Source organism: Saccostrea cucullata, unplaced genomic scaffold, assembly GCF_032062105.1.
Source record: "Saccostrea cucullata isolate Sc308-1 unplaced genomic scaffold, CSIRO_AGI_Scuc_v1 ctg5126, whole genome shotgun sequence".
NCBI classification, from domain to species: Eukaryota; Metazoa; Mollusca; class Bivalvia; order Ostreida; family Ostreidae; genus Saccostrea; species Saccostrea cuccullata.
Window position 1 is genome coordinate 11,015 of NW_026930237.1, and position 16,134 is coordinate 27,148.

General features: G+C 36.3%; 1 protein-coding gene across 1 annotated transcript; it reads left to right on the forward strand.

Moving 5' to 3' along the window:
* The first annotated feature begins 636 nt into the window (after nucleotides 1-636).
* Nucleotides 637-1,320, forward strand: LOC134283360 (uncharacterized). The gene has a single exon (XM_062765819.1). The coding sequence runs from the start codon at nucleotides 637-639 to the stop codon at nucleotides 1,318-1,320; it is 684 nt and encodes a 227-aa protein (XP_062621803.1).
* Nucleotides 1,321-16,134: the final 14,814 nt, after the last annotated feature.

The window sequence follows — 16,134 nt, forward strand, 5'->3', positions numbered from 1 at the left end:
AAACATACATTCAATGCATAATTAAATGGAATGAGCATATGCAAAATCCATGAACAACATATACAGTATAAGTGTATAGTTTAATGTGTTTGTTTATTTCTTAATGTTTAACGTCCCTCTCGAGAATTTTTCATTCACGTGGAGTACATGCATATGCGTGTTTATATTGTCCCTTCCCATATAGGGTACTTGTATATAGTCATACAAAAGTAAATCTAAATGATAATTTAAAAATAATGAAATTTAAAAAAGAATGCATAAATGTAATATTTGCATGTGAATTATAAGCTGACAAAAAAAAAGACTAATAAGAAAATTGTTACAAAATCTCTTATTGCTTTATAAGGCGAAATCTGTCTGCTATCGAAATTTGATAAACATTCTGATTGCGCCATTAGCCAGTTGTGTTTACCGGTGCCAACATTTATCAAGTTCACGCAAATGTTAAGCCCGGCTCACACTCCCATTCAATTTTTCATTAGCAATTTAATATGACTGCGTAATCAGGCCTACCGCAATTCAAGGTTTTACAAGGATTAAAATAGTTAACAGCTCTAATATATTGAGGGAATACACTGATTTAATCGAGAAGAAGTTATTTTTACTATATTTTTAGGAGATAAATTTGTAGAAAAAATGTTGACCTGCGCGCCAATTGGATGGTCAAGCTATGCTCCTTTAATGCATTACAAAACAGTGACTCCCTGTAAAAGTGAGGTTGGGATGTACAATACTATATACGAAAATGTCTCTAGAAAGTTTCTACCTAAGGACGTTTATGACAATTCTCAGCGAAAAATTGCTAAAAGAGTGCTCAAGAAACAAAAACGTATTCACGAAACGCAAAGGCCCAAGCCTGACTTGCGCATTCGCCGCCATGTTCGAAACCCTTCGAATGATCCAACTTACGCTGCGAAGTCAGACAATGTGTTTCATGAGAGACCTTTCTTCCCGCCGATAAAAAAGAATCTCCCTATGACGTCATATCTACCATACACTCCTCAAGAGGTGAATTCCATCGTAAAACGATTGTCTACGTACGAAAAATACAGAGTTCCGGAGTCACGTGGATATCCGATGCCTTCACCGGAGCCTAGTTGGACAAAGGAAGCCAAAAAATATCATGAAAATGATGTTCAGGAGGTTGTAAATCGTCTGTCGCACTATAATCCAGAATTTCATCCTCCAGAGTCTCGCGGATCTGTTAGAACGCACCTACAGTCACGCGGTACCACAGCTGCAACAAGAGTACAATCCCGCGGAAAGAGTTCACAAGAAAAAACACAGGATGATCCCAAATCGGCGATATCTGCAGTTTAATAGTATGTTTAATATCATCTGTTGAAAGTCTTTGCAGGAAATATTGGTTTACTGTGATACGTGTTTCAGTTTTTGCTAGGCAAATTGTTTGTGTTAAAGTGTTCTTCTTTATCAGAAATTGACCCATACCTCTGTGTGACTGTGCTACGAATTCTTGTATGTACCTTTTTAACTATTTGTTTTTGAACACTTTTCAGATAACTCAAATATAAAATATTTGTGAACTTTCGTATTTCCTGGATTAAGTCACCTTTCGTTTAATAGAACAGAGATTTTTTTTCAGCCTCGTATACATGTATAAATTTCTGTTGTTTCGTTTCGAAATAAAACTTAAACTGAAGATTGTTGCATAAAAGATGATTGTAATAGCAAACTATGACAATTGTTTTAAATTTTCCATTGTTGTTAATGAAAATAGAGTATGCACTTTAAAATACTATGTGTTCTATAACTTATTTTTATAAACTACCTCCCTCTAGTCTATTTCCGCATATTGTTTTATCTGAGGGGTCATTGACTTTACATTCATACATAAGTCCCCTAAAATCATTTAAGTTCCATGAAATATTTGTTGTTAAATGAGTGATGAAGCTCTAAACCCAGTAACTTATAAAACACATGCCTGCTACTACATCTTGATATTATTGGTGAATTGGGCTGTAAAAGCCATTAAATGACAGGATTAAATGACAGCAAACGTTAAGCCTTAGACTTAAATAGCTTGTTAGCTTTGTTTGACGAATGGCCATGCATTTGATAGAGTGCAAACTAAAACATTTTTTTTTCTTTGGTAACTGTTCATTTTCTATATATATATATATCGTTATAAACTTTTTTACCCTTTCCGCAACAATTTTTGAAATGTTGAATCCAACTTTTAACAGCCCTCCTCCAACCTTTATTTCGTTTTCTATTGAAAAGCTCCCTGTGTTATTTCCTGGATGGTTTCCCAATTAAAAGGCGAAAATAAGCCATTGTTTGGCCATTTAATTTGAACGAATAACAGGTGTTGAATAAAACATTACTAAAATGTTTTATAATATGTATTTCTTGTCTTGCACCTATTGTTTCGAGTCGCAATGAATCTTTTCTTGTTTGTTCCAGCCAAAACATTTACTTAAAAAATAGCACTTTGGGAAGCGACTCGAAATCTAAACCAGATAACTATTTATTTGAAATATATTTTGTGAAACAATTACGAATTCTTAAAGTTACATAATGAGTCAAAGTCATGTGATTCTTTTATATGAAAGTTGTGAGTATAGCGAATATATGACAAACTAAACTGAACTGTAGAGTAAGAAAAGACTGCATAACTTTACGAACTTGTAATTCAGGGGTTTTTGGTACAAACTCCCTAATCAAGTGATTCTAAAAAGAGTGATAAATTTGTCCACTTTCAAATTGGAGTTTTGTCACTGGTCACTATTACAGCACTACCTGTTTACCTAAATCATGGAAACTGGTAATAAGTGCCTGCACTACCCTTCAAACAAAATAATCCACCCAGTCATGTACTTATATGCATTGGCAGTTGTTGCGATTTGTCAAACGTTTTGAAAAAAAAAATTAAACACTGTTTGATGATATAGTTAGTACCAAAGTAAATGTGTTTGTAAAATAGATAATTCAAATATAAATAAGATACAGTTTAATTTCCTAATTTATGGGACAGGTCAGTAATTGTAAAATAACAAACATTAATTAATGAAACACATGAAGATAACACTCTATTGGAATATACCTTCATCACCTGCAAACGGAGTTATATATCTCAGTTGATTTGATACGCAAGGGCATGCTCTACGTATGGACAGTTTCTAAAACGAGGTAAATTGTTGACAAACAAGTTGATGAAACAAGAATTAATTTCAGCAGGCTCAGTTAAAATCATCATTTCGTAAGTTCTATGGTCGATACAATGACCTTGTCAGCAAATACAAGAACAAGGTACAGTTTCAATACAAATTAAGCCCCATATTTTTCTAAAATATGAAAGTGATATAAGAGATCAAAATTCATTCTTTCTGCATCATAGGAATTCCCTGCATTAAGAATACACAAATCCTTTTTCTCATATGACTTCCTATATGCTGTGACGTCATTAACTTGTGCATTTCCGGTATTTTCTTAAAAAGTTGCAGAAGACATCAATTTTCAGCGGAATTTTCTTTCAGAAATCAAACTCTGCCACCATCGCCCAGAAAGACTTTGAGATATGTGATTTTTCATAGCAGTTTACATAATATATCCAAAAATTAAAGTGGGTGACGGTGGCAGACACTATTTTTCACAGAAATGAGTCATTTTGAGGCTTTTAAACTTAGAAATGTACCAAATTAATGACATCACATTTCCAGAAAGGTCCTCCTTCATGCCATATTCTTTAATGATTTATCATATTCATCTACTCAACTATTGTTAAAGCCAATTTCATAACTTTTCAAGACCATTTAATTTTAAGGGCACAATAAAGCTCAAACTGTACCTTCTTCTTTATCACCGAGTCAAATGCTGACTGACATTTTTTTCATACTAATTGTTAGTCCATTTATACACTAAATTGACAACAGATTTTCCCGATCGTGACAAAGAGCACACGGCGGGTGTGACCGGTCGGCAGGGGATGCTCCCCCATGGCACCTAATCCTACCTCTGATGTTTTGAGGTCTATGTTTGCTCTGCTCCTATTTTCTATTGTTTAATGGACTTTTGATCTGAATACTGTTCGTTATTTCCGTATGTTTTGTGGAGATAACGAAAAGTAATCAAGATCAAAAATCATAATCTGTAAAGAACAGAACAGAAACACTTTGAAACTCAAGATTTATATGCTCTTATATATTGTTTTTAACATCCATGTCAAGAATTTTTTTACTCATTTTTACCCCATTTGATGTTGAGGGTTGCAAATTTTCTCCTGCACTCTAGTTCGGCACTCGGGCAATTGAGCAGTGAGGACCTTTTTCGTGCAAACACCTACTACTACACGTTACCTCGGTTTATACAGTCTCGTCTGAAGGATCGTTCTCAGCGTCCCGAAGTGAAATCGAACCCCGACGTGTAAATTAGGGGTCCGACTTAATAAGTCGTTATTGGGTCGTACACCCAGTCGTACCACTACACCGGAGTAGATTCGGTATTTTACCAAATTGCGTTTCATGAAAGAAATTCAGAGATTTGCGTTTCATGATAGAGCGTACCTTTACGCGGGAGTAAAGTTAGATCAGATTTTTCCCTCCATCAGGAGAGAGAGTTTTCCGAGACCGAAGCAATGTTTTGGAAAGTTTAGATGATGTAGACCTTATAGAGTATAGGTCTCCCCGACACATCATTAACATTGTCAACAATATTGAACCCATTATTGGACTTTTACGAGAAGCACTGACTTTCATAGTTGACGGTTTACTTGACAATTAAACCTGCGTCATGTATAGAGGTACGGAATTGATAATAGATAAGAACACTTTTTAGTGGCCATGGGTAGTGACCTTAATGTTGTTAGGGGCACTAACATGTGAAGACTGGGAGTTTAGGGTAGGGTGGTTGTCGTTTTCCTTAAGGACAACTGATTGACGCTTTGAAATAACCCGTTATTTGGTTGAATTAATGTTGAGCTATATATTTACATCATAAAAGAGCTTCCGTACATTGTTCTAGTGTAAAAGTAAGCTGTCAACTGTAAAAGTCCATTAGTAGAAAAACAAGGAACATACATGCAATACCATACATGCAATACCAACTTATACGCAGTGAAGCCAGGGTTATGTTTAACTTGCACTGCGTCATGACAATCTAAATGCATAACTGCTTAAAAGAGATCAGCTTCATATGGCCACCATTTTACAGCCAATTTTCCATGGATTCTGGGAAAACAACACGTTTTATAAAGTTTTGACCTTGAATAGCGTTTGTTATCTCCATATACATGTATATCCATTTCACCGTTGCAGATGAATGGAACCATAGAGTAATACTTAAAATACCAACGAAAAGCAACCCGAGTGACTGCAATAATTGGCGAGGAATAACACTTCTTTCCATCCCAAGTAACATTATGGCTAAAATCGTCATCACAATATCCGCAGCTGTCGATGTCAAACTACGTAAAGAACAAACAAGGCGAGGATGTCAAACTATGTAAAGAACAAACAATGCGAGGATGTATTGATGGAATTTATACATGTACTAAGAAAGATCATTGATCAATGTAAAGAATGACAAGAACAATTATAAGGGGGGCAACTTGAAATACATGTATATTGTACCGTATGTATTACAGGGTTTTCATTTTATTCTAGTCTGGTTGCCCTCCCCCCTTTCCTATGTACACCATGTTACAATGTCATGGTCCTGAGGGTCAGATTGTGTTATATTTTGCCTAACATGTGTAATACTCTATATTTGAGTCCATCTTTCTGACCCCCATTTTGTTAAGTGTTATACTTCTTTTCGTCATGAACTTTAATAAATGTTGTATTTCAGTTATACATGATGTAAGAGGGTGTTGCAGAAACTCGCGATTATTCCCTATATATCGAGAAGGACATTTAAATACCCTCGTTGCGCCTAAATATAGACACAGCTACGTAGATGACTTTGTTTACGGCGGGTGTTTCCTGCTTGATACAGTAAAACACTTTCGTCATTTTGCACGAAAATGGTTGGAACAACAAAAAGCACAATATTTAAAGCAGCATTTTGAAAGATATATACTGTAGACATCGTGCGGAAATATTTTTTCATGAAATAAAACTGCGTCCCATAATCACATTGTTGGTGCTACATCCAAGACATTTCATTTGTTTCAAATCAAATCTTGGCTACTAACTAAGAGACCAAAATTATTCAAAATTGCAATAACTACAGTATGTAAAAAATAAACTATTTAAACAATACAATAACCTCACTTTCCAAGACAACTAAATAAAGCACTAGTTTTAAGTCACAGCAAGGAAAACAATTCAATCCTGCATGTCTCATTTATAGTTATTACACAATTTACCTCTTGACATTCTCTCTCTCTTCCAAAATATATAATTGCACTACCATTACATTTGAGAAAAAATGAGAAAAACAAAATATGCAAAAATGATCCATTCCAGGATTCGAACCCATTCTCTGGTAAAAGTACTAGATGGAAGCCCACCAGCATATCCACTAGACCATTTCGGACACGATAGTTTTTGAGTGTTATTTAATGTACACATTTTGCATTTCGTTTGGGGAATAATTTTTATTCAATTTTTGCGTTTTTAAAGTATGTGCCTCTTTGAAACAAAAATCGGATATGGCAGTTTTGAAGAAAATTCCTGCCTCTTTGTGTATATATAAAAATTATTCTTTTTCAAGGAGGCACTTTTTCAGAACAATGGGGATTCCCTATTTTAAAAATGGAAAATCGGACATATTTTGCCGTGAGACTAATTTTCACATCATTTAATGGCAAATTGGAAGTCAATACACAGCTTCCAAATACTGTTTCTCGTTGTGCTTTATATATTGTTGCATTTGAAAAAAATTAATATGAATTCTGCAACATAAAAATTATTCTTCCAATCTGCTACACATTTAGGGAAAATAACAAAAGAACTGCAACACCCTCTTTGTTTTACCTGCTTTTAATGAAAAAAAGCTCTGTCATTTGGCAGATGAACTAAGGAACATATTTTTTTTTCATTTCGAAAAAACTATCGACAGTTTACATAGAGACAGTCTCTGGAAAATTGTGCGGTCTAATGGCATCCCACAACATCTAGATACCGTAAACGTATTACTTTTGGCGGTGTATTCTTTTTAGCGCTTTTGGCGGAAAGATACTTCCGCTAATTCAAGTTCATCGCTAAATGTCTTAAACAATGATACATGAATAAGAATATCAAGAAATGCGCTAAATCAAATCTACGCTAACTTGTTTAAAAAAATCACTTTCCGCTAAATATCGTACACGCTAAATATAATACAATTACAGTATGTCATAAAGAGTTTTCATGTCAGCTGAGTTGGAAACAATTAAAATCATTGAGTTTGACGTTCAAACAGAAGTACGTGAAGGCTGCGTAATGTCATCAACACTATTCTCGCTCCTCCATAGCACCTAATCCCACCTCTGATATTTTGGAGGTCCGTGTTTGCTCTCCTCCTATTTTGTATTGTTTTATGATTTCTGATCTTGAATACTGTTCGTTATCTCCATATGTTTCATCATCATAATCATTGACTTGGTCATGAAGAATACAACAACTGATATTCTGAGAGGCATTAGATGCGGTAAATTTACAACAGAAGAAGACCTGGACTTTAATGATGATATAGCCTTATTCTCTCACTCCCACCAGCACATTCAAGATAAATCCATCAGGCTCTACAAATATACAGGAAGCATTGGACTGTAGATCAGCACCAAAAAGACAGAGGTCGTGTCCTTAAATGTAAACAACCAACAAGCAGTCAAAGTGGAAAATCACATCCTTCGATCATCCAGCACCAACACCTTTACATACCTGAATAGCAAAGTGTCAACAGATGGTAAAGCAGAGACTGACATCAAAGAGAGACTATCCAACGCAAAATTAGCATTCAGCACTCCTCCATGGAACCTGATCCCACCTCTGATGTCTCGTTTAAAGTCATCATTTCGTGACCATGTCAGCAAATACAATTTATCATCGAGTCAAATGCTGACTGACGTTTTTCATACTAAATGTTAGTCCATTATTTATACACTGAATTGACGACGGATTTTTCCGTAATTTCCCAATAATGACAAGGAGCACACGGCGGGTGTGACCGGTCGGCAGGGGATGCTCACCCCTCCATGGCACCTGATCCACCTGTTTTGGAGGTTCGTGTTTGCTCAGCTCCTATTTTGTATTGTTTTATGGACTTTGATATGGAATACTGTTCGTTATCTCCATATCCTTCACGCAACAAGTTGCGGGAGGTATAATGTTTTTGACCCGTCCGTCAGCCAGTGTCCCGGTCTCCCGGTCCAGCCATACATTTTCTCCTTTCCTGTTACAGATTTGGTGCCGTTGACCACCCCTGGAATTGCAAGTGAAAGTCCTGCCAGGGACTAACTAGAACTTGGGTAGTGTCTTCGAGGGCGAAGACCATTTAAGGAGGGAGGAATGTAATGGTTTGGGCCGTGGATATCGGCCTGGATCGCTCCGATTCCTCTCGCATACGCTTTTTCATAGTGAGAATATAGTTCACATCCCAACTGAACTATATCCTCACTATGAAAAAGCGTAAGCTAGAGGAATCCATGTTCACTGCATGTACCCGGTATAATCCAAGAAAACATAGATTATCTAACATATCCAGCCATTTAACTTGATAATCGTCAGAAATGCATATGAAAAACTACATTTCAGCGTCCAGAAAAATACTTATCTCTCTATGACTCGCCTATAAGTCGGACATAGACTTTAAGACCAAAATGGAACTCCCAAAAAACCGACTTATAGGCGAGTATATACGGTACCTGTGAAATAGGCAATGGACCTAATGCAAGTAAAGAAATTACATGGAAACCATTTTAATTTGTTTGGGACAATAAGAAATGGTGTATATTGAATAACAAGCATTATAATTTCATTTATGTACATGTACTTACTTTAAAATGTTATCTGAAAGAATCAGAATTGAACGAAGGGCGCTGCCTCTTTGGTGGCGATTCTGTAGCACAGGTAAAGGAACCTGCTCAATCTCGTCACTTTCATCTTCATTTTGTAGAGGAAGTGAAAGTCCCCTTACTATGAAATATAACGCACAACAAAGAATAATCAATATTCTATTTGTTTGAAGTTTTAATCTTAGCTGTTGTCGCAACACGGAAATCGTCTTTACAATATGCCAAACACTTTTTCAATTTTTAAACATGCATTGCATCAAGCAAAATTAAATCTCCTCTCCTCTCTCGAGTTTGGAGTGAAAACTGGAGTTGTAAGATAATGCCGCAGTGGATATCCATTGTCACCGATCAAAATTCCATAAATTTCACTATGTCCAAACTTTGCACAAATTATCAACAAGAGGCCCATGGGCCACATCGCTCACCTGAGAAGCTCTGACCATTCAGTTCTTTACCAGATTTCCCCCTTCTAATACATATTGCGACTTCACCGTACCCCACTGATCATAATTTAGACATTTTGAAATCTACACTACCCCAGGATGCTTCTATGTGCACATAAGAATCAGCTTTTCTGGCCCAGTGGTTCTTCAGAAAAAGATTTTCAAAGATTTTCCTATATATTTCTATGTAAAAAATTTGATTCCCCATTGTGGCTTCGCCCTATTCCCGGGGGTCATGATTTGAACAATTTAGAATCTACACTACCCCAGGATGCTTCCACATAAGTTTCAGCTTTTCTGGCCCAGTGGTTCTTGAGAAGATTTTCAAAGACTTTTCCTATATATTTCGATGTAAAACTTTGATTCCCTATTGTGGCCCCGCCCTACCCCTCGGGGTCATGATTTGAACAATATTATTTAGAATCTACACTACCCCATGACGCTTCCACATAAGTTTCAGCTTTTCTGGCCCAGTGGTTCTTGAGAAGATTTTCAAAGATTTTTCCTATATATTTCTATGTAAAACTTTGATTCCCTATTGTGGCCCCGCCCTACCCCTCGGGGTCATGATTTGAACAATATTATTTAGAATCTACACTACCCCATGACGCTTCCACATAAGTTTCAGCTTTTCTGGTCCAATGGTTCTTGAGAAGATTTTTTAATGACCCCCACCCTATTTTTGTCTTTTCTTGATTATCTCCCCTTGTGAGGGGACTTGGCCCTTCATTTTCACAATTTAAATTTCCCTTCACCCAAGAATGCTTTGTACCAAGTTTGGTTAAAATTGGCCCAGTGGTTCTTGAGAAGAGGTTGAAAATGTGAAAAGTTTACAGACGGACAGACAGACCGACGGACAAAATGTGATCAGAAAAGCTCACTTGAGCCTTCGGCTCAGGTGAGCTAAAAATGCTGCTGTCATGTTTACTGCCGGACCAACGTACCACAACATTAGTTAGCCCGAGTCCATGGTCACCGATTGCCTGTACATTCATCGAGAACTACCCTTTTCTACTTCTGAAAAGTTCAGCATTATCTCCTCCTGGAGAAATAATGGGGATGTGAGTACAATCTATCAATCGAATGTTACTCTGTTACATATATGCTATTTGAACATCCAAAATTCTATTTCCAGAAGGGAATTTTACATGTGCGTTGCACACAGAAGATATATCACATGAAACTTTCTTTATGATTCATTGGACATTTGGACCCAACCAAATCTAATGATGATTTCATCCCAGGCATTACAGAAGTTACAGTTGCCACTGACAGTGATTATAATAGTCCTCAAAAAAAGAAAATTAAGCAAGAAGACTTAGCATCATTATTTTCTGATGTAGATGTTGTGTCTTACACTCAAACCACAGAGAAAACCTGGTTGGGGGCTACAATAGGGAATGCTTTTACAGTGAGGTACATAAGGGGGAATATTAAAATCTTTTAATCGAGAAAAGCTGGGTCAACAAAGCCGAAACCTATGTGGAAGTATCCTGGGGTAGATTTAGATTCTAACTTGTTAAAATCATGATCCTTAGGGTCTGATGTTACTAATATTTACAATTTATGGTGAAAATTTCCCTTCTTGCAGCGAGGAATTTTTTGTGTGAGGAAATCTCCAATCATATTTCGATTTTTCGCCGTCAGTACTAATCTTTCTCTTCCAAATCAAAATTGTCTGGAACATATGGTTCTGGTGAAGTATTCTATGTGTTGCTTCCATGGAAATTCTCATTGATCAGTACTTTATGCTCTGGCTCTGTTCCTGAAACTTTAGATTGCGAAAAACGATTTTTTTTCCGTTTACAAAACAGATATAAATGGGATCCTCGGGTAAATAATTTGGTTACATTGAGTTCAAATCTTGAGTCACATACATAATGGCTTTGCTGTTTATAAAATGAAAACTTTCATTAAAATAGCCTTTGTATTCCTTTGTATAATTATGATCCACTTTGGCTCCTCTATTCTCGTTCTTCTCCTGGTTGGTCATGATTTGAACAATTTTTAATCTAGATTACCTTTTTTGAATTGACGCTTTTATATTGACTGATTGTATATTGTTTAACATCCCTCTCGAGAATTTTTCACTCATATGGAGACGCCACTACTTGCCGGTGGAGAGCTGAAAATTTTGTCCTATGCTCGGCACGCAGGGCCATAGAGCAGGGAGGGATCTTTTACGTGCCAGCACTTACTGCGACATCGGTTTATACGGTCTCCACGTCACACAGTGGGATTCGAACCCGCGACGTAGGGATCAGTTACTTACTTCGCGACTCTAGAGCAGACGCTCTAACCACTGCGCCACGCGGGCGGCCTTTTATATATATGATCAATTATGGCTTTGTTGTTCTTGTGCAGAATTTTAAAGATTTTTCCTTTGTATTTAGACGTCAAACCTGATCACCAATTGTGGTCCTACTCTACCTCCGGGGGTCGTGATATGAACAAACTTAAATCTACACTACAAGAAGATGCTTCCATATATAAAATATGAACAATCACAACTTTGCTGTTCTCGATTGGTATAATTTTAAAGATTTTTCCTTTGTATTCCTAGGTAAAACCTAGATCACCCAGTAGGGCTCCATTTTGGCCCCTGGGGGTTATGATTTTAACAAACTTGAATCTACACTAAGAGAGGATGTTTCAATGTAACTATGAACAATCATAGAATTTTCTATCGATTAAATGATAAATATTCGAAAGTTGTTTTCAGTGCAAATCCTCTTGAATTCTTGAAATCGTTTCGGAGCGATTCTGCAATTATCTGCTACATTGCGAATTTATAGGAGGTATTCTAACTGTGGTGAGGGTATGTCCCGAGACATAGTTAGATTCTTCTAACTAGGCTTTGATGTTCTTGAGAAGAAAATTTTTTAAAGATTTTGCCTATGTATTCCTATGTTAAACTTTGATACCCCATTGTGGCCCCACCTACCCCCAGGAGTCATTATTTGAACAAACGTGAATCTTCACTACAAGAGGATGCTTCAGTATAACTATGACCAAGAATGGCTTTGCTGTTCTCGAGAAAAAGATTTTTCCTGTGTAATCCTATTAAATTTTCATCGTCCATTGTGGCCCAACCTTACCCCCAGGGGTTATACCTTGAACAAACTTGAATCTACACTACCAGAGGATGCTTCCATAAAACTATGAATAATCATGGCTTTGCTTTTCTGGAAAAGAAGAATTTTAAAGACTTTTCTTATGTATTCCTATGTTAAACTTAGATCCCTTATTGTGGCCCCTACCTATTCCCGGGAGTTTTGATTTGAACAAATTTGATTATATACAATACAAGAGGATGCTTGCAAATGAGTTTCATCTTTCATGGCCCAGTGGTTCTTGTGAAGATTTTTTAAAAATCCTATGTATTCCTATTTTAAAATTTGATCCCCCATCGTTATCCCCTACCTAAGCCCGGGGGTCATGATTTGAACAAACTTGAATGTACCCAACCTGAGGATATTTCCACCTGAGTATCAACTTTCCTGGCCCTGTGGTTCTTGAGAAGAATATTTCTAAAAGATGCCATTGATTTTTCACTAATTAATATTATCTCCCCTTGAAAGAAGACTTGGCCCCTCTTTTGAACAAACTTGAATCCCCTTTACCCAAGATACTTTGTGGCAAGTTTGGTTAAAATTGGCCCAGTAGTTCTTGAAAAGAAGATAAAAATGAAAAAAGTTTACACCCACAACGACAGACAACGGACAAATTGATCAGAAAAGCTCACCTGAGCCTTCGGCTCACGTGAGCTGAAAATTGAAACGGTGGTGTAAAAGTGTATATGAAACTTGTTTTGATACTGTACACATCGTATACTTTACCGTTTAAGTGTAACATGTTAGTGAATTTTCAGTGAATATGCCAGCTGTACACGTTACACATTTGCAAATTGACAGCCGCTATCGGCCATCTTAGGTAAAAGATTCCTTACCTACAACAGCTGTATTCAGGTCATATCTGAGAGGTAAAGGGAAAAGAGAGTTTAAGTTATCGTCGTTAAACTCAGTCCTGTCATAATTTTATCCAGAAGTCTAAAGATAGTATTTGATGCTATGTTAAGGGGGCATAGACACAGAATTGAAGTTAATATTTTCTCAAATTTTCTGTCTAATATCACGACTTGTAGTGCTTAGGTCACATTTAAGCCGATGGTCGGGCGACTAAATTTTTCTGGTCTTGTCGGCTGAAAGAACACGATCGAGCGACACGAATATCGGGCGACACGGAGCAGTCACATTAATTCCTAGAAACACCGATGACTTTGATAAATAACAATTTTTTTTAGAAATCGACAACATTTTTCATAAATGTATAATCAGAAAGGTGACATAAGTAATGTTTGCAAGGCAAAGTGGCAGAATTTTGTAAGATTGTTGTACATGTGTGAAAATTTTGTATAGAATTGCATTAAAAAAAACGACTAATGGCGCATATCTAAATAGCAAAGAATATTTAAGATTTCTTTATATCTTACGGATAAAGTATTCATGTTATTTCCGTTCAAAAAATATCAATCCATTCACCAAAATTTTGTTTGTGTTATGTGTCCTTGATAGGTTAAATAATCACAAGTCGGCCAATCGTCGCCATCATCGAGCTCTGAGCTACAGTTTGAATTATAACCGTCGGCCGAAATTTTGGATATCCTAATGTCGAACGACGGACTACCGACTTAATAAATGACCGTCGATGGTCGGACGATGATCGAAGGTTGGTCGACGGATAACTTCAATTAAAGAAATCGGCCACCGACGTAGAAAAAATTATAACTTGGATCGATAGACATAAAATTGGTCGGCCGACAAAAAAAAAGGTCAAAATCGGGCACGACAAAGGCCGATGAACTGCCGAGTGTCACCCGAAGAATCCAATTTTTGCTGCAGAAACCGTTGGTCGTTTTTGGAAATAATTTCAATAAAAATTATAGCATTTCATACAAAACTAGTGGGTATTCTTTTTTAAAACAACAAACACAGGTCCCCCCTTCTTTTTTAACATTGACAAGTGCAATTTTACGATCAAGGTAAAAAATAATAATGCAGTGCATCTTTCAAGTCTTGAAATCAAAAGGATCTAAAGCTATGGTCTGGTGTAACAGTTGTTTTTCTTTATTTGACAATGAATGAAGAAACATTTTGACGTAATGCATTTAGGCTTAATGTAGTCTTTACTTGTTCCAAGTTTGAAATCCTAATGTCAAGAGAGATCTAAGTTATGATTTAGACTATTTTCATGTTAAACTTTGACCTTGACTTTATTAATAGGTCTACGTAAAAAATGTGGGCATTCACCCTTCACCCATACTTCATCTCCATGTTTTTAGTTTGAATTTATGCCAAAGGGTTCTCAAATTATGGCCTAGTTATGTTTTCTTTATTTGACATGTATGAAGAAAGTGGTCAAAGATCTTGTGCACTGCATCTCATCTTGTATTTAATGTCTTCTTTTTATGTTACAAGTTTGAAGTCCTAGTATCAAAAGGTACTCAAGCTATTGTCTATACTCTATTTTGATGTGAAAGTTTGACCTTGAAATTATAAAATTCGATCAAGGTCAATTTTTTTTCACGTAAACCCATCTTTTGTGTGCCCTTTGCATGTTCCAAGTTTGACGTCTAAATGTCAATTGAAAGTGTTCTCAAGTCAATTCATGTTTTCTTCTTTATGACTTTGAAGAAAGGGGTCAAGGTCACAGTTCTGGTGCAGTGTATCTTGTATTTAATGTCTTCTTTCTCTATTACAAGTTTGAAGTCCTAATATCAAAGGGTACTCAAGCTATGGACTATACTCTATTTTGATGTGAAAGTTTGACCTTGAAATTATAAAATTCGATCAAGGTCAATTTTTTTTCACATACACCCTTCTTCTATGTGCCCTTTGCATGTTCCAAGTTTGACGTCTAAATGTCAAAGTGTTCTCAAGTTATGGTCAATCATTTTTTTCTCTATTTGCCGTTGAAGAAGAAAAGGGTTAAGGTCAAAGTTCTGGGGCCCGTTTCACTAAAAGGCGTACGCCCGGCGTAACCTTACGCCTGTCGTAAGTCCGGACTTAAGTCAAATATTTGGACTGAGGTCCGTTTCACTAAAAGGCGTAACTTTGCGCCCGCCTTAAGTTAAGACAAAAATCTACGCCTAGCCAAGGGTAGTCGTAACTTATGGCGTAAACAGGAATGGACTGCTAATTCTGTTGCCGAGGGTATCGGGGCTGACCGTAATGTTAAACATGGTTAAATTGTACAATTTTCATGTAAATTTTATTAATTTCATATGAAATTAAGAAAACAGAGAGTTTTGATAGGTGGTATAAATTCTCGAATAGAAACTTTCTTACCATGCATATATGTTTTATGCACATTCTTTATATTTGCACTTGCCGTTTACATGTTAAAATGCCATATTTAGATACTCGATATATAGTTTTCATTCGATTATTTTTATCCAATAATTTGATTTACGTTTCATATTTTAATAAATTGGGCAATGAATAATGCAGAATATATACATACATGATGCACATGTAATACAAAGGTATATTTGCATAAGAAATGTCTAGCATTTCAAGCATTTCATCCCCCCTCCGCAACTTCCGCGCAAAATATGTGTGAGCGGGATATTTTGAAATTTAAATATCACTAAGTGAATTATTGACTTTATATTTTCCTCTTTTTTAATTTCATTTTTTGGTGAGTAAAAGGTGTTAGCTTAGGTAGTTAAACTAA

Bases quoted from the DNA above. Each gene is read 5' to 3' on its own strand.
- LOC134283360 (XM_062765819.1), top strand. From the start codon at position 637: ATGTTGACCTGCGCGCCAATTGGATGGTCAAGCTATGCTCCTTTAATG.